The following is a 19,154-nucleotide window of genomic DNA, read 5'->3' on the forward strand; positions in this document are numbered from 1 at the left end:
CTCCCTAAAGAAAGGGCTGTCGTAAAATATGCCACACGCCAAACCTCACAACACATCGAGTCGAGGGTATTTACTCGCTGAGTAAACTGCAAGAGACTCCCCACCCCCAACACATCTTTGTGTAGTGTGCTGATCGTTACATTGAACATGAGCAGGTATTTTTTTGACTTTACCATGTAGATCATTTGTGAAAATATATAAAGATTTTTGTATTATTAACTAGATGCATTGAAGCTGGCCTCCGCATCGATGAGTCCTCATTTCCTGCGATTAATACGAACGATGGATTACCTCAAATAATAAAAAAGAAAGTGAGTATACAAGCATATTTTATTTTTCTTCAAATGATTTAAAGTATTTTGAAGTAACCATATTTTAAAAAAATGCAAGAAAACGATTGATAGTCTGAGGTCCTGATACTGAGTCGTCCTCGCTACTTCACAGTGGGCGGTGCATAGGGATTTGTAACGGTAGGTTTTAATGTAGCAGTTACAGAGAACACAGGCCAGAATGAGAGCACTGCGTCCGCTTATCGTGTCACCCCCCCTCATCCCCCCAATGGAAACAGGAAATCGAACCTGCTATGCAAGTTTTAAAAACCAGAGCTTAGCATGGTGAGCGATTTCATTAATGTTTCGATGGGAAAGGAAATCTTCACAAAGACAGTCCACCAGACGTTACTTTTATATTACAATAGACTCTAGTGGACTGCATTGTTATTAAAGCTGGTTTTATTTTTAATTTCTTAACTGCATTCTAACCCGAAGACAAAAGCGGGATGCTGTACCAAGACGGTAACTAAAATGATTACAAAGCAAATCAAACCCATCAAATAACCCAGGAATAAAAGTACAGTAAAAGTACAGTAAAATATGGAAAAAAACAGAATAGTAGCTATGACATTAATAGAAAGAGCCCATAACTTGTTTCAATAGTTGCTTATTCAGGGCCTCCTGAAAGATAAACAAAGTAAAGGGCATCCGAATCTCTGCTGGAAGATAATTTCAGACACAAGGGCAGCTGCAAAAAGATCTGGTTGAAATATTGCTTGCTTGAACAGATCAATTTCTAGCCTTATATTGGTGCTCCTGGTCGGTCTACTCCACCCAACCCCCGATATGTGAAGCTTCTCAAAAAGATAAGACTGGGTCCCCAGGAACAAAGCCATTATCTGGGGTGTGTTTTTATTTTTTTATTAGATTTTCTGTGGGACTTTTATATATGCTCCTCTGCCTGATTTCCTTCAACCACCCCCATAACCAGTGCTTGCCTCAGGCCCAGCATTAGATTAAACTTGTTGCCACCTCAATATCTGTTAAATGGATGTTAACTGGTTCAATGAAGAGGCAGCAGTCTCTGGTTTGCGATGAATTTAGCACCAGATCCCAGACATCACTTAAAGTAGCACCCACTGAAACTTCCTCTCATGCATGCCTTCTGGGACCACTGACTCACTGGAACACTGATGCTTAACATGCACCTAGGGTTCCACATATTATCCCCACTTATGACTTCATTCTCGCTGACAATTGCACTGCATCCGTCTTTCAGGATATAACACTATGCATTACGATTGCTTATGTTATTCAAACCACGTGAATCTGTGAAATGTAATAAAACTAGAACTATGTTGCTGGTAAGAATTCTTCTTTGTCACGCTATACAGTACTTTTAAAGCCCACCGGTACTAATTTCATGGCTTCTTGGCACTGATAGTGGCATCAGAGGCAAAGGATTATTTTGCCAGGGATGGGTTGCCCTCCGGGTAGGTGGAATATGGCCATGGGCAAACTATGCTTTACATGTTGCCTTGTGACCACTTCAGTGCCTGCCTCCTTGTGGACAGTGTGAAGTCTGATCTCATTGCTTGTCCACCTCGAAGGTCTCATTGGCTGCTTAATTTGTACGTTAAACAGTGACACATTTTTATAGTGACAATAGTTGCATTTCTCCATGATTAATTACTGTGGTTATTTTGTTACAGCACAAATGTATGCAACCAAAAGACTTCATTGAAAAGACACCGGAAACTGATAGAAGAATGCAAAGGAAATTTGATAAAATGGTGAAAGAGCTGGATGTACAAAAAGCAGCCACTGGTAAGTTTAAAATTCTGCATATTCTGTACAGAGGTGCTTTAGAAACATAATTAAAGTAAATGCTATAAAAGCAATCCTTAATTCTTTGGCCTCTACTCTCAGCCTGGAAAAGGCACACGCTTATTTTCATCCTAAATAAAAATGCGGCCATTTAATGAACTACGTCTAATGCCAACTAAAAATGAATGTACTTGTTTTTTTCTCAGGTATTTGATATAATATATCCTTCCATCGATTCAAAATATGATGTCCTATCCACAGCTTTGCTGTTCTTTGGGAACCTTTCCACTGCCAGGCGGCGCAGCTCTGCTTTGGCTCCAACGCCTCTGCGCCCCCTGTGCCCAGTATATATTGAGGTGCCGTGACCTCCGTCCCCATCTGTTCGCAGGAACACGATCATCTGATCTCTCAGAATTCCTGCTGGTCCTCTCGACATGAGCTTTTGTTGTCCCCCCGTTTTTCTTGTTGGTCAGCGCCATTATGCCGCGGGGTCCATTGCAGCGCTATACAAATAATAAAAGTAAAAAAAGTTGTTGTCATGCCTAACAATGCACAGATTGCTGTCGGCAGATTTTGGTTTCTGACCTGCACCGGATTTGTTTATTCTGTTTCGGGGAGGAACACGATACCCACGATTGTGGATCGTGGCAGTCTGTGCACCAGAATGCCTTCTGGGAATGTGCGGCAAAACTCTTTACCTTCATTCACAATATTAAGAACTTTATATACTCAATGCATCAACATTTAGTAGAGCATTACATAGGGGTGCTCCATTATAACATCAAGTCCAAGGGATTCAAATTACGAGCATCCTCGATGGTGTCTTCTCTTGACACATTGAGTTCTTTTGTCTTATTTATGCTAATAAACCCTGATTCAAACATGGAACTCATCAGTTGTTACCAAAATAAATGTGAAAATATGTAGGTGAACTAGCCCCTGCCCCACCCTCCAACCCCTGCCCCTCCACCCACGATTTAACAATCCAGTGAGCATGACACAGATTACTTCTCTTTTCTGACGGTTGTTTCTTTACCTATGCTGTATAGGGCACTTCGATATACATTCAGATTACACTTCTTTCCAAGCATTTGTGGCTTATGAAAATTATGTTCTCTTTCCCTGACATATTCATGAAAGGGAAGCCAGGTCTTCAGAAATGTTGGGTATGTCCCAGCTTTGAGAGCACACACCGTCTCCATTGTTAGTACATCCCAGGTGCAATTATAGGACCCTCTGGTATTTTCCAAATTTGGGCAAGGGTCATGCGAGCTACTGTTAAGAGGTGAGTAATAAGTGTGGCATTCCTTCCGGTTGCTGCATACGCCTCTGCCCCAAGTAGTACCACCACAGGCGATTCAGATAATTGTGCCCCTGTAATCTTTTTAATACGAGCTAGCATTTGCTTACAAAATATTTTAGCCTTGGGGCATGTCCACCACATATGTCCCAATGTTCCTATTTCCCCACATTGCTTCCAGCACAGGGGTGAGTAATCTTTATTCATTGAGTTCAGTTTCTGGGGTGTTGGGTACCATCTGTGGCATATTCTATAGGCTGACTCTTTTATGGCTGTGCATTTTGACAATTGTTGCGCCCTCCTCCAAATCTGCCCCATTCCTCTTCTGTGATGTCAACCCCCAACTCTTCACCCCATTTGGTCATGTATGGTAGATCCTCTGAGTACTGAGTTTTATCTAGCAGCCTGTATATCCTCGAGATCCCTTTTGCAGATAACCCTTCTTGCATATTCAGTTCCAGTCCTACTGGTGTTAGTGTACCAGCTTTCTTCACCTACTTCTGAAAGATCCAGTGTCTGATCTGAATATATATTTGTACCTTTCTCCTTCCCCTATGTCGCCTCCCTCCCATCTTTCCAAGTAGGTTCTCTGTATACCTGGGGAGAAATCGGCATTATGGCACATCAGGCTGTGTGGTCCCAATCCAGGGGCAACTTCCCCCTATTTCAATGCTGACTCCCATTTTTGCAGTGATTTTGCTGTGACTCCATCGTTGCCTTCAGTAAATGGCCTCCAGCTGCCCTGGGTACGTAAAGATTGTAACGTTCTTAAGGGGGTAGTGGTGTAACGCGCTTAAGGGGGTAGTGGTGTAACACGCTTAAGGGGGTAGTGGTTACTCCTTGTTCTGTCTTACTCCATCCTTTATGCAAGTCTGGATTTGACCATCGTAACATGGGTGCAGTCTGGGCTGCTAAAATATACCTTTTCACATCAGGGGCTCTCAATTCCCCTGACCATAATGGTCGGAGAAGAACCGTTCTCCGGATCCGGGGTTTCTTTTTATGCCAGATAAAGGTAATCATCTCATCTTGTAAAGTTTTTATCATTTAGGCCGGTATGTTTATAAGGAGAGAGCTAATGACATATAGGAGTCGAAGGTATAATTGTCATTTTAACGTCTGCTATTCTAGTGAACCATGAGAGTTCTTGTGCGTCCCACCTATGCAGATCCTCTCTAAGCACCTTCCAGAGGGGTTGTTTGCCCCGTTTAATGCCTCATAGCTCCTTGTTAATTTTATCCCCAAGTACTCTAGGGTTTGGTCTTCCCAGGACAGCGAGTGATCCCTGCTTATTTCCCGGATTTCGTTCTGATTATCCGTAATATTAAGGAACTTAGTTTTGTTAAAATTAATCTTGAACCCGGAGTCCTTGGCAAATTCCTGTAATCTATTCATTATTCGGGGCAGGGTTTGTTTTGTATCCCTCAGGAAGAGCAATATATCATCTGCATAAAGGGCTAGTTTATGCGTCCCGCCTTTGATATGATAGAAATCCCCAGAATTCCTGGATCCTGTCTAATTGTAGCTGCAAACGGCTCCATTGCTATGCCGCAGACTAACGGTGACAACTGGCAGCCTTGGCGGGTCCCCCTCTGACTTTTTATCTGGGCTGACAGTTAGAAATTAGCCAGTAACATGCGTCTGAATAATGGTCCACAGCCACATTTCTTCAGCACCTGTTCTAGAAACCCCCAATCCAGGCTGTCCTGTGCTCTTCTCGTGTCTTATGCCGCTACTGAGAAGTTCTGTTCTGTCCTTGTGCCTAGGTCTTTCAGATTTACAGCTCGTCTGACATAGTCTTGTATGTGTCTGCCCAATATAAATCCTGCCTGGTCTTCGTGTATAATCCTTGGTAGTACTACCGCGAGTCTCCTTGCCAGGATCTTGGTGTATATTTTTGCGTCGCTATTTAATAAGGAGATTGGGCAGTAATTGGTGCATTCAGTTTTATCTTTACCTGGCTTCGGGATTAACACAGTGATGGATCTGCCCATGGCCCCGGTTACCAACCCTTCCTCTGATCCTGTTATATAAGCGCGTCATGGGAAGTAGCAATTGTGTTCACAAAATTTTATTAATAGCCATTACCAAACTCGTCTGGCCCTGGTGTTTCATAGGAGGGTAACATAGCTATGGCGTTGTTGACCTCTACTGCTGTAATAGGCCACTTCAAGGTTTATTTTTCTTCCTCAGTCAGCTGCAGTAGATCCACATTTCTAATGTTTGTAATTTGGCGTGTTGAGTCTAACTCCACTTGTTCTAACAGAGTTGTGTTAATTTTCCATGATCGTTATTTTATCTTTCTCTCCCACCTGTAGGTTACCCCTTAATCTTTTAACTGTGTGATAGAATTACAGGCTTTATTCTTTCGTAATTTTGCCGCAGGTGTAATCGATTAGCCTTACCTCCTTGAGTGTAGTAAATATGTTTAGTATCCAACAGGGATTGTGCTAAGCGTTGGGCTGTGTGTGCTTCCAGTTGGGCTTTCAGTTTCCGCAGTTGTAATGAGTTCTGCGTTTGTTTGGTCTTATGTTGCGTTTCTTCCTTTTCTAATTCCTTTTCCACTTCGATTCGGGTTACCTCTCTGTTCTTAGCATCTATGGCTGCTTGTGACATGAATTCATGCCTCATCACTGCCTTTCCAGCATCCCATACCACCCCCCAGTCTACCTCCCCGGTATCTTTCTCGGTAAAGTAGTTATTGCTTGTCCCATGTGGACTCTAAGTGCATTGTCTTTTAGAATGAACTCATTGAGCCTCCACTGCTTTTTGCCCGCTTTACTATCTGGCTGTGCTTCAATTTGAACTATTACCGGGGCATGGTCAGAGAGATATTTTATTCCAATGTTTATGGCTATATTGGGTATTAGGGTGGCTGAAACTAAAACCATGTCTATATGTGAGAAACCCTTATGCACTGCTGAGTAATGTGTGTATTCCCTGTCATTGCTATGGAAAAATCTCCAGGTTTTGATTAGATAAAGGTCACGGAAAAATGTCCCCAAGGCCTGTCGGTTCCTTTGGTCCTTATTAGAAGGGGGAAGCGTCTTATCCAGGTTGGGGTCCATAACCCAATGAAAGTGTCCTCCGACTATTACCTGGCCCTCACACAAGCTACCTATTTTCTGCAACACTGTATTCAGGAAGATGTCATGTTTGTCGTTCGGGCCATACAGCATATCAGGGTGAACATTTGGGTTCCAAGAGTGCCTTTTAAGGACTAAGAATCTCCCCTCGGATTCCTTATAACAGAACTGCTTCCTGGACAGCATTGAGGCTCCCAGTAGGATTGCCCCCCCCCTAGTTGTGGTCCTACTCGTTGCAAAATAATGCTTAGGAAACATTCGGTGTGACATTCGTTTCTCATCCGTGGCCAATAAATGGTTCTCTTGTAAGAATGCCACGGATGCCTGCAGGTCACTCAACTGTTTTGATATGGAGCGTCTTTTCATTGTGGAGTTCAGTCCCTGTGTGTTTAAGGTTATGTTTATTGTGCTCATGTCAGCCGTGGTAAGTCTTGTGTCCGTCTCTAACTCGTGCCCGCTCTGTGTTATTCCTTCTTCCCAATGATGTGTCTTGTGTCATGTCTCTTCATGTTTCATCTAAAGAACTTAACTTATTCCCTCCCAACAGTCCCAATTCGTGCATCTCCTGCACATTTAAACGTACAATTATGTGGTCCATATAAGTAGACCAACAGTGCCCTTATCTGATCCTGCGCCCTCCCGGCTCCCCTCCGCCCCCCTCTCCCCACTTCACATTTCTTTCGAATGAGAACTTCACACAACCTCAGCATGTTTCCATTCCTTACACACCCAGCATTCCATTACTCTTACTTGTGTGCATTTGCCGTCTCGCTTTATTTATACATTCAGGTGTCCTCTGTTTCACACCCCTTCCACTCGGATAAGGGCACACCAGTCGCCACCCTGCTTTCTTGTTTGAGCGATTTGTCTGATGGTTCGAGTCTTTCTCAGGTAGCTAGTCCGTTGAGCCAGTAGGGTCATCCGTGCTAATCAAGTCTGTCATTTCTTCCTCCTATGTGATATGTCTTGTCCTGATATTCCAATCGTATCCTGCACAGGAAAGTCCACCTATACCTGATTCCTTTATCTCGTAGCAAGCTAGTCACCACTCATTCTCGCGTCTCAGTAATGTAGCTTGTTGGAACGTAATGTGCGCGTTCTTGTATGTGATCAGGTCCAGTCCTCTGACCGCTTTCATGATCCGCTCCTTCACTTGGTAAAAATGCACTTTTGTGATTACGTCGGGTTTATGTTATTCTTTTGTTGCTAGGCATTATATATCCTATGTGTTCTGTCTAGGACGATCGGTTAGTCTTCTGCATCGCCCAATATCTGTTGGAATAATGCTTGGACGTGCTCCTGTAGCTCGGATTCCAAGATTGCCTTTGGTATGCCTCTAAGTCTGTTATTCCTCCGTTACCTATTTTCTCCATCTTATTGTCTGCCTCCCCCAGTCCATTTGTTCTACTGTTCCAAGCGTTTGGCTCATTCTCCTTGTTCATATCTTTATTTGCATAACGTTGTTTCTGTTTCTTCTTTCTATGTTCATTTGTAGATGCTTGCTCAACTCCGTAATGGATTTGGTGAGGCCTATGGCGCAGTCTTTAATTTCATATTTGATTTCTGCCAGTATATCTTGTAGGTTCAATCTTCTCGTGGGCGGATCCTCCGTTTCTGCTGCCTAGTCTGAGCTCACTGGTGAGTGGATCTGTACTAAAGTCTGTATTTATTGCTTTGTCTGTTCTTGACTGCATCATAGCTTTTATGTCCCTTGAGAGAGGACCTTTTTGTTTTGCTTGTGTTCTTTGCCATATTGTTAAAGGATTCCTATATCTCCTATCATCCTTCAGTATTTATCCTTTATATTCTTTCCTGCCTACTCATGATCCCACCGTTGGACCCTGCTTCCCGTATTTATTCCGCCCCAGTTACCCAGATGGAATGAGAGTGGAGGGGTATTCACTGCTAATTTCAGGGCTTGCCTGTGTTGTCAGTTTTGTGGGCTATCCTGAGGGTGTTGCATCTCCTGCTCACAGGAGTGTGCCTTTCACTAAATTGGTTAGTCTGTGTAGGAGCATTGTTCCAGTTCTGTTTCCTGGGCTTAATTAGACAGAGCATTTCCCTCGCTGGAAATCTACTTTCCCCAATTAAGTAGCGTGCCGCTTCATGAGAGCGTGGGGTTTCTTGATATCTTGTTGCCAGCCGCTTATGTTCTGAGTGGCCTCTTTATATGAGCTGCTGCGCTTCTCCTGCTGAGTATGTGCGTTCCCCAATTGCATAATGTAACTCTTACTGGGATCTCAGGATTTCATAGTGTTCTTGTTGCCTGCCGCGTATGCTCGGAGTGGTCCCCTTAAGTAAGATGCAGGCTCCACTTAATATGTTGAAGAGCATGCCTCCCTCTTGTGCTTAACACCCACTAATGAAATTCTTTGCACGTTCTATCCAAAATAGCCTCGGGAGCTCGCATGCTCAGTGCTGCTCCATTAGCTTGTGTTAATCTCCTCTCCCCTAAGGGCTTCGTGTTACGCCATCCATGCATTCCGTACACAAACACCTCTGTGCTTGGGTATCCCTCATTGTGCTGTGTTCATAGTATGCCTGAATCAGTACTGCCACCTGAGCTGGATACAAGCCCGGCTGTGGTGTGCACCATCCCCTTCTCTGAGAATGAAATTATGGCGTTCAATTCGCAGAGTAGATCCGTCCCCAGAATATTGATGCGAATGTCTTTTGAATACAGCAAAGGTGCTACCATATGCTGTGTCGCTATCGTCAAGGGTTAATCTTTTGTCAGAGGAATTTCAAAATTCTCCCCGGAAAGCCTTGTTTGTCTAAACTTTTGTCAGATATTGCAACTCCTTGTTCCTTTATGCACAATCTGATTGCCCCAGTATCTATAAGGAAGGAAAATTCCCTCTGTCCTATCTGAACTGCTACCTCCGGTTCTTCCTCAGGGTCTTCAGTTAGTGCAAGAACAGGATACACTCTCAATCCCCGTGGGCACCCCTATTGGGGAAAGGTGTTAGCGGATGACGCAAATGGGTTACCGCTCACCGTTGTGTTGGGGTGTGATATTCTGTCCCAGTATGGTTACCGCTTCGGGCATCTGAGTCTGCGCTGGTGCCTGTATTTGTCCCTGGGTAGTAATACTCTGAGCCTGTGCAGGCTGTATCTGTAATTGCTGTTGCTGCCGCATTACCTGCATCTGTTGTGGGGTCTGCTGCATGTAGGTCTGTTGTGGCTGCCCTGCCTGTGCAATGAACGGGCATGTTCCCACTGTTTTTTCTAAAGAAACCTATACATTCGCAGGGAGCCGCCCCTTCACTCAAATGTGGAAAACAAAGGTATTTTTGTTCGTCCCATGACTGTTTTATTTTCCTATGTCCACATTTCGTGTATGGACTGTAAGTATTACGCGGGAACCTCGTCTGGCTTCTTTTTGCGAGCCAGAATAAGACCCCATGTGTGACATGTCTGGGTCCAGCTCCCTTGGAGCCTTCCAAACATGTGCTCGATAATTGTTAGAGTGCTCCATTGGGTTTATTAGAGCCTAACTTTACGCCTGAATACCCAACCTGTTGCCATATTTTGTCACTTCTCTCCCCGACCAATACCGCCAACAAACCTTTTATGTCCCCTAGGGCCAATGCGATTCCTGCTGTCATTCCCATTATTGCTGTCACTGCTGTCTTCCCAGTCCGATATGGTGTGCCATTCGTCTGCCGTGTCGGTTCCAGAGTCCCGCCACCACTTGTCTATATCAGTCTGCAGTAATGGTCGTTCAAACTTTGCCCCACACTTCTATCTTATGCATCCGTATGCTATTGGGACTTGAATCTGTAATTTGCCTTTTTTGCATTCAAACAATCTTGTAGTTTTTGTTGGCAGTCTCGTAACATTCAAATTGTTGTTGGCGCAGTCAACGGAACTCCCTAGGGTCCTCACTTGCTTTCGGCTGACTCACCGGTTCTCTCCAGCATCTCCGGTCCTGTTTGCGCTTCTGTGGCGTGCCCCTTCCGCTAACATCCCACTCTGGATTGAGCAGACCTCTTCCCAATTTCCTTCACGGCTCCACAGTCACACGCCTGCTTCACTTCAGGTCCCGGTTTGGAGAATGCTTCCTCTTAGAGCTGCTGAGCACCCAGGAACACTCTTGTGGCTCCTGGTGTCTCTACGGCACGTCCTGCTCATCCCCTGCATTTCTCCTCCTGTCTCGGCATACTCCACTGCTCCGCCACACCAGTACATATCTCTCGCATTTGAAAGCCTCTGAATAGGAACCAACGTTGTCTGCACTGTCACTTTAGTAGTGCGGTTGCCATTTTTAAATGTCCCGTGCAGAGGCGGTTCTGTAGAACTAGTCTGCACATTGAGCTCTGGCCCCTGTTACCTTGCACCAAGTCATTCATTCTCCTCGCCTCAGTACTTTGTTCATTATGGGAGTTGGAGTCCATGGGTGTCATTGGTTATATAGCATTTAGATAGTTTTTTTCTCAGTGGTTTTACGAGGGAACATTTTCATATAATGGTATATCAGAAGTAAAAAGGTTTTTGTTGGAGCTTTGTGTGTCTTGGTCATGGATGAGGGTTTGACTTAAAGAATATTAGGAAGAGGTTTCTTTACGTCCTCTACAAGGGGGAACAAACAGCTGACAATAGGCCATTAAAGTCTTGGCCATTAGGTCTTAATCTTGGAAAAGGGGGGGTGAGGGTGCCACATCTCGTCCAATGAAGTCATGATATCTCCCCAGTAGTTGTCTCCTCCCATGGGATCGTCCCTCATATAGCTGCCCCCAGGGTCAGGATCAGGTAGCGGCCGCCATCCCCTGGCCACGTGGGAGGTGGTCACCGCCAGGGAATCCGTGATGACTCCGTTTGGATTCATCAAACTCCCCACTGCTACTTCAGATCGGTCCAGAATGGTTCCCCTACACTTTAGAGGGAAATCTTGCCTATGTGGAACATTGAAGCGGTCGAGCCAGTGCCTCCCGGTGACGGGGGCTCTGGGTATTCCAGAATTTTCGCAGTACATAAGAACAACAAGGTGGGCCTGAGGGAGGTCCTGGATCTGTTTTTCCTCAACCTTTTCCTGCACCTCGAACGCTTCAAGATGATTACACCTGTCCAGATTGTGGAGTCACTATGCGCAGGAGACTGGATGTGTTCTTTAGACCTAAAAGATGCATATCTGCATGTCCCATCTTTGAGCCGCACAGGAAATTTCTGCGTATCACGCTGATGCACCATTTCCAGTGCAAGGTGCTACTGTTTGGCCTCAGCTCTACACCCTGCATCTCCACCAAGCTTATGAATGCAGTGGCAGGTCTCCTCAGGCTGGAGGGTCATCATCTGTATCCATATCTGGACGACTGGCTGGTGAGGGCCAGTTCTCTGGAGGAGATGCTCCACTCATGTTGGATGTTGGCGGACATACTGTACCAACTGGGCTTCTCCCTCAACCAGACGAAGTCCCAGCTTTGACCTCGCAGTCCCTCCTCTTTCTGGGGGTCAGGTGGGATAAGGTAGCACAGAGGCTGCCCTACTGTCGAAAGGCTGAAGTCGCTCAACCAACCAGTGTGCCCTTTCCTGCTCAATGCCTCAACTTCAGTCTGGTGGTTTCAGCACTTGCTGGGTCTCAAGGCCTCATAGATTCAGATGGTCCAGTATGCCAGACTCAAAATGAGATGCATTCAGCTTCATCTGGCATCTTCTTGGGATTAGGAAATAGGATCTCGGACAAACTTTTCATTCCACCTACACTTCACCCGGACTTGCTGTGGTGGCTCCTTGACAGCAATGTCGCAGTTGGTGCCTTGTTCACTTCGCTGGCGCCCTCTAGTGGTGATGGCACTCGTCCCTCCAGGGTTGGGGGGGGGGAGGGGAGCAACCCTGGGAACCCATTCCGTTCACGACTCATGGTCCAAGGATGAGGCCAGTTCAAATATAAATCTACTGGGCTTGGCTCTCAGAGCCATCCTTCCCCTTATCAAGGGCAGGACTGTTTTGGTCAGGACCGACAACTCACCCACAATGTTATACCTGAACAAACAAGGTGGAACCAGATCGAGGGTGATCTTAATTTGGGAATGGGCTCTGTCTCGGAGTCTGGCTCAAGGCTGTACATCTCCCGGGGGAGACAGCAATGCAGAAGCAGGCAGATTGATCAGATTGGGATCCAACAATTACGGATGGGAGTTGAGCAGCAGCTCCCTAACCCTGCTATTCCACAGTTAGGGCAGGTCAGAGATCGATCTCTTAGCGCTGCAGAACAATAACTAGTGCCCCCTATTTTTTCGGCAGCAAAGGGTGGTCAAATCACACCTCAAGGGCTTGTCACGAATGTTTCTGCCGGTGCACAGGCCCCATCCCATCTGGGACCTGAACGTGGTGCTATCAGCACTTTCAGCAGAAACCATTTGAGCCACTGGCTTCAATGGATCTCAAGTCGGTAACTCTTAAGATGGTTCTGCTGGTGGCTCTCACCTCAGTGCGTAGGATTAGTGAGTTGCAGGCCCTGTTGGCGTGTGAGCCTTTTGATTTTTCATGACAGTGATCCTTAGGACGCAAACCAATTTCTTGGCAAAGGTAGTCTCCCCCTTTCATCTAAATTAGGAGATCAGTTTGCTGGTTTTCTTTCCTAATCCTCAATCGGACGCAGAGTGGGCTCTGCATTCCTTAGATCTGCGGAGGGTACTCGAGTTCATCTGCAGGCCAAAACAGCTCAGGAAATCTGAGGTGCTGTTTATTATGTTGGGGGCTCCTCTGGAGGTACTCGAGCATTGAAAGCTTCCTTGGCTCGTTGGATGATTCTAGCCATTTCTGAGGCATACACAGCCATGGGCAAAAAGGTGCATCTGGGTGATCCATGCACATGCAGTGAGGGCCAAGCCACGGACGTCGCTCTTCAAAGCAAGGTAACTACTTGGGCCACACTCTCTGCTTTCTACAGCCACTTCTCTTTGGACACCAGCTTCAGGAGAGACCGAGTTTGGTCACACGGTTCTCGGGAACCTTTTTGCCTCTGGTTAGGCTCTCATTTACCACCCAATTTAGTGTATTTGGTGGAATTACCCACAAGGATGGAGTAAAGAGGACGGGACATATAAGTAAAAAAAGTTACTGACTCATCCATACGTCCCACCCACCGACCCCCCCCCCCCGCTGGTACGCCAGTGGCTTAAATGTCACTATAGATGGGATTACGAGTGTCCGATATGTCGCAAGGGGACTGAGGTGAGGCGCCAGAGGGCGGGGGCTAGTGAGCGTACCTAAGCCTAGGGCTGCGTCCCCATGTGCTATGCAAAACATAAAGGGGAAGCTCAATTTCTTTTGCTGCCAAAAGGTTTCTGTACCATGTCCATGCTGGGGGACCCTCCACAAGGATTGAGTAAAGGGGGCTTATGGCTAGGAGTACTCACTTACAGTGAGTAACTTTCATTTTTAGTTCCAATGTGGGCAGATGGTGCGTGCCTGCCCGGGAGTTCCTTAACGGAATGGGAATCATTGTGCCTGAGAAGGGAGTCACTCCCAATGAGATCCCACTTGCCCACAGGCCTAGGGAGTGTCTTGCAAAGCGGGCTCACCTCCCTAGCCTCAAAGGGGTGGCTCCTCCCTGGGGTGAAGGGACAAATACCCTGGATTCATCACACAGTACATGCTGGCAGCCGTTGCACTTTTGGATGGTGGAAAGGTGGCCTGTATGTTTTCATTAACGGTCCGTGAGTGAACCTGCTTGACGGTTTTTAGATATTACTTTCCTGGCAAATACATCTTTTACAATAATTCTCCAGCATTGGATCTTTCATGGATTCAAATGCTGTGAATATTCCCCGTCGTCAGGCTGGGAACCTTGGTCATTTTAACTTAGCATTTTCCTATGGAAAACTTTGACACTTCAGTGTCCGACCAGCGTCCTTTTTGGGTGCTTTAGTCCCCACCAATAGGACGTAGGGTATAAATGGCCCCGCCCCCGCAGCTTCCCTTCAGATTAGATCCGTCTCCAAAGGTTTGGGATCACCTCATGTTCGTTGTGGATTTTGCACATGCTATTGTTTGCAATGTCTTCTGGGCCTCTGAAGTCTTTGTTCCGGCCCTGTGCGACTTGTGGCCTAAAGGTGTATGAGGGGGACGGGCATATGGACTGCATCTACTGCCTTTACGCCCATCGATCTGCCGACTATTTTTTACGCAAAAGACTCTTCAGGATCGCAATCGGCGGTTGGTTTGTTGGCTTAATGATGGCAACCATGCCGCCTGTGAGGTGGGGTAAGTCCAGAGCTTGTCATCTGAGCGGCCTGTACAGGCGGATCATCGCTGTGCGGCGTCAGCCGAGTCTCCGGCTAAGAAATCTCGTCCTGCTCCTGGGTCGGAGGTCTGGAAGGTCGAACCTCTTTGAGTAAACAACTGTTGAAGGGGGCTGCTTCGTCCAAGCCTGGTCGGTCGGACCATTCCTGGGGGTCTGGTGGTAGGCCCGAGAAGTCGGCGTCTCAGGAGGCGGCCAGGAAATTCTTGTCGAAGCGTTCCTCTTCAGGGGACCACCACAAGTCCTCTAGCAGGGAGTTCTCTAAGCACCGGTCCAGCGCTGCTAAGAAGTCCGGTTCTCCTGGAAAATCTGCACCACAGGTGGCGGTTCCAACAACGTTCTGCCATCTACGATACTGTTGTCGACGGTTGCGTCATCGGCTCCGGCAACGGCAGGGTTTGATAAAGGCCTGATGCTTTTTCTCCACGTCGAGGATGGATTTGGACGGATTGGTGCCGACGAGTTGCACGTGGCAGGCTTCCACCTTTGACTTGCTGATGCAGTTCTACATCATGAGACGGCTGCTTTTTCGGTGTCCTTGGAGGTGGATGACAACGGGGTGCCGGTGTTGGGGCTGTCAGCCTTGCGGCTGCAGTGTGTTGGACCTTTGAGGTCGGGGGCCATGGGGGCTGGTCCGACTAGTTACCTGCTGGTGAACCCACAGGCTATGTTGTCGCTCCAGGTTCTGTCTACGCTGCAATCCTTGTTGGGCCAGCTGGATTCAAGGTTGCCACCTCTGAATGTGGTTCCGGTGGGGCCTGTCCTGGAAGTTGCTGGTGTTCCACCCCATTGGTCGGCTACGGCTGGGTTGCCTGTGCCTCTGCTGGGGAGTGAAGATCGTCCACGTTCCTACCCTGAGGAGGGTGAGCTGTCGGAGTGGGCCTTGGGAGACCATATCTACTGGCTCTTCATCGCCGGCGAGTGACACGGCATGGGATTCGGATATGGAGGTGGGGGCGTTCCACGCCATGATGGCTAAGGAGTGTGTAGAATTTGTATTGACTCCTGAGGAAGAGCGTAAGGAGTGCTTTCTGTTCGACCACATGGGTAGGAGGTGAAAAGCGGTATTCTCCGTGCCTACTGTGGACCACGTTGTGGCAGGAGGGCCTGTGCACGATGCAACATCCCTTCTCAGAACTGGCTATCAAAGGGAGGCTGGAGAAGACGTTTAAGGCCCCAAACTCTACCCCGAAGTGCTTACTGTTGCTGCCCACTCCGGAGTCAGTGGTGTCGTCGGCGGCTAGCCATAAACCCCGGAGTCAGCACAAGTGTGTTACTCCTCCGGACAGTGACGCCAGGAGACAGGATGCCTTCGGGAAAAAGGTGTTTGGCTGTTGGGGCAACGACCGTGAAATCGGCCAATTCCTTAGCGATCATGTCACGCTATGATCGTGAGATGTGGCATCGGCTAGCACCTATTTTGGACCATCTGCCGGAGGAGCACCGCAAGGCTGCCATGCTCTTGGTGCATGAAGGGGAGGAGGCTTCCAATCACAGTATTAATATTGCCGTTGACCCTAGCGGAGTCCGGCGTTAAGCAGATTACCAACGGCGTAGAGCTGCGTCGCCAAGCCTGGCTTAAGTGCACAGGCTTTCGGCCTGAGGTGCATTATAAGGTTCTGGACATGCCCTGTGAGGGGGAGCAGTTGTTTGGTGAGAAAATTGATGAAGCCCTCATGGGAATGAAGGAGGACACTGAGACTGCTAAATCGTTGGGAGCTTTGCAGAGTGGGCGCTCTTTTTGTCCGTTCCGAGCGGCTTCTGGGAATGCACGGTGTACTTCCACCTCAGACTGGGGTTACGGTCGGTCTGGGTACTCCTCCCAGGGGTATAGGAGGTTGGTGCAGTCAGCGCAGAAGAGTCAGGACTTTCAGGCTTCCAGGAAAAGAGGGGCACAGCCCTCCTCCTCTATAGGGAGACAGGCTAAGCCACAACAATGACTGTCTTCAGGACAAACTACTGGGGGGGCAGGGTGGCAATGCACATGGTCGAGTGGTGCAAGATTACGTCAGACCGTTGGGTGTTGGACACAGTGCGTCTGGGCCCCTCGCTGGAGTTGCTGTGTTCCCCGGTTTCCATTCCTCCAGTGTATGCTGTGCAACCTCACCTTCGCATCCTGCGGAAGGAGGTTGTACTTATGCTACAGAAAGGGGCTATAGAATTGGTTCCGGTAGCTGAGAGAGGCATAGGGGTTTATTCGCGTTATTTTGTGGTGAAGAAACCCAACGGCAAGTGATGGCCCATTCTGGATCTTCGGGCGCTGAACAAGACTCTGCAACGCCTGAAGTTCATGATGCTCACTGTTCAGGAAGTCATTAGGTCAGTGAAGCCGGACGAGTTTCTGACATCGTTGGATTTACAGGACACATACTTCCATATTCACATGCGACAACGGCACCACAAGTTCCTGCGGTTTGTCGTAGAAGATCATTACCAGTTTTGGGTACTCCGGTTTGGTTTAAAGTAGTCTTCCAGGACGTTTACAAAATGTTTGGCACTGGTGGCTCCGACGGGAGGGTCATCACGTATACCCGTACTTGGACGACTGGCTGGTCCGAGGTTCATCGCCAGGGGAAGCGCAGGAGAGTCTCTGCGCTACAATGCAGCTGTTGCAACGGCTAAGCTTCGCCATAAACTTTGAGAAGTCCTTTGTCGCCTTCCAAGTACTTGGTGTTTCTGCGGGCAGAGTTTCAGACACATCTGGGAATTGTGAAGCCCTTGGCCGAGAGGGTAATGAAGCTCTGGCAAAGGGCGGCGGAGTGGAAGATCGGTGCAAGGGTGTCGGTCCGGACCTACATGTCACTGTTGGGGGCCATGGCGTCCTGTATTCCGCTGGTGCCAAACTGTCGGCTCTTCAGGGCGGTGCAGGAGTTCCTCGCGGACCGGTGAGCTCGGTGTCGCGGCTCGTGGTCTGACAAAGTGGTGATCAACGGCAGTCTGGTGGAAGCTCTTTGCTGGTGGCAGTGCTCGGACAATCTGGTTCAGGGCCTGCTGTTGCTGGAACCAGAGTGCCAATTTATGATTGTGGGGGATGCCTCTCAGACAGAATGGGGGGCACATCTCAGCGGTTCGCAGGTTCAAGGCCTGTGGTCTCCGGCGAAGTCTCGAGTTGAGAGCAGTACATTGGGCCCTGAAATCGTTTCTGCGCGCGTACACGGTTCGATCGTGAGGGTGTTGACAGACAATACCACCACAATGTTTTATCTCAGGAAACGGGGCATGCATTCCAGGGTGCTGTCGAGAGAAGCACAGGAACTTTGGCATTGGGCTCTATTGCACGACATTGGCGTTTCATTTGCCGGGAGTGTTGAATGTGCAAGTAGACGCGCCCAGCAGAGATGTAGGCCAGCTCCACAAATGGTAGCTGAAGGAGCAACAAGTTGCCATGATTTTCCAGAAATGGGGCCATCCTCCGTTGGATCTCTTCGTAACGAGGGTGAACAAACAGTGCAGAGAGTTCACCAGCAGGTGGGATAACCCCGAGTCTCTAGGGGATGCGTTCTCGTTCCCGTGGACAGGCCGGTTCGCGTACACATTTCCTCCGTTTCCGCTCATTCGACGGACCCTCCAGTGGATTCGGAGATACCCATGCCATGTGATTCTGGTGGCTCCGTTCTGGGCCAGGCAGCTGCGGTTCTCGGATCTCCTTCATCTCCTTCATCTGTCCGTAGCGGAGACGATTCGGTAGGAAACAACGCTGGACCTTCTGTCCCAGGAGAAGGGCGCTGTGTGGCACCACAATCTGGGATCTCTCAGCCTGACTGCTTGGCTCCTGACTTCTCCGAGTTTGGCCTGCTGAGGCTGTCCAGTGACTGTCGGTGAATTTTGGAGGCGGCAAGAGTGCCGCCCACAAATGTCTCCTATGTGTGTAAATGGAAAAGGTTTTGTGTATGGTGTAAAGGCCAGCCCGGGGTGGACCCTTTGAACATTTCACCTGAGCAAGTTCTTCCCTACCTGTTGCAGTTGGTTAAAAGGGGCCTGGCGCTATCCTCCGTAAAGGTATACTTGGCAGCGTTTTCTAGATTTACTCGGAGGCGACATGCTGCACCTCTGTTTAGTGATCATCTAATCAAGCATTTCTCGAAGGGGTTGTTCCGTACTATTCCTCCAGTCAAGAAGTTTCTGGCGGTGTGGAGCCTTAATGTGATTCTGTCGGGTCTGATGAGACCTCCATTTGAACAGCGTTTGCAATTTTTGGCATGGAAGGTGACTTTTCTGGTGGCCATTACTTCGGCCAGGAGGATGTCTGAGTTGCAAGCCTTGGTGGTGGACCCTCCATACTTGAGGTTCTTGAAGGACAAGGTGGTGTTGGCTATAAATCCGCACTTAATCCCGAAAGTGCCAATGACATTTCATAAACTCTTCTATTGTGTTGCCCTCGTTTTTTGCTTCAGCCTGCAGAACGGGCTTTGCATTCGCTGTAT

At 47.9% G+C, this 19,154-nt stretch overlaps 1 protein-coding gene across 1 annotated transcript in view; it reads left to right on the top strand.

The window, feature by feature from the left end:
- The window catches only part of MCPH1 (microcephalin 1), a 2,120,508-nt gene that overhangs the window by 184,643 nt on the left and 1,916,711 nt on the right, over nt 1-19,154 (top strand). The window contains exons 4-5 of the mRNA XM_069606102.1: nt 224-311; nt 1,985-2,099. Of these exons, the coding sequence (XP_069462203.1) occupies nt 224-311; nt 1,985-2,099 (203 nt within the window). The remainder of the gene's footprint in view (nt 1-223; nt 312-1,984; nt 2,100-19,154) is intronic.

This window comes from Ambystoma mexicanum, chromosome 4p (assembly GCF_040938575.1).
Source record: "Ambystoma mexicanum isolate Mex_15411 chromosome 4p, UKY_AmexF1_1, whole genome shotgun sequence".
Taxonomy (NCBI): domain Eukaryota; kingdom Metazoa; phylum Chordata; class Amphibia; order Caudata; family Ambystomatidae; genus Ambystoma; species Ambystoma mexicanum.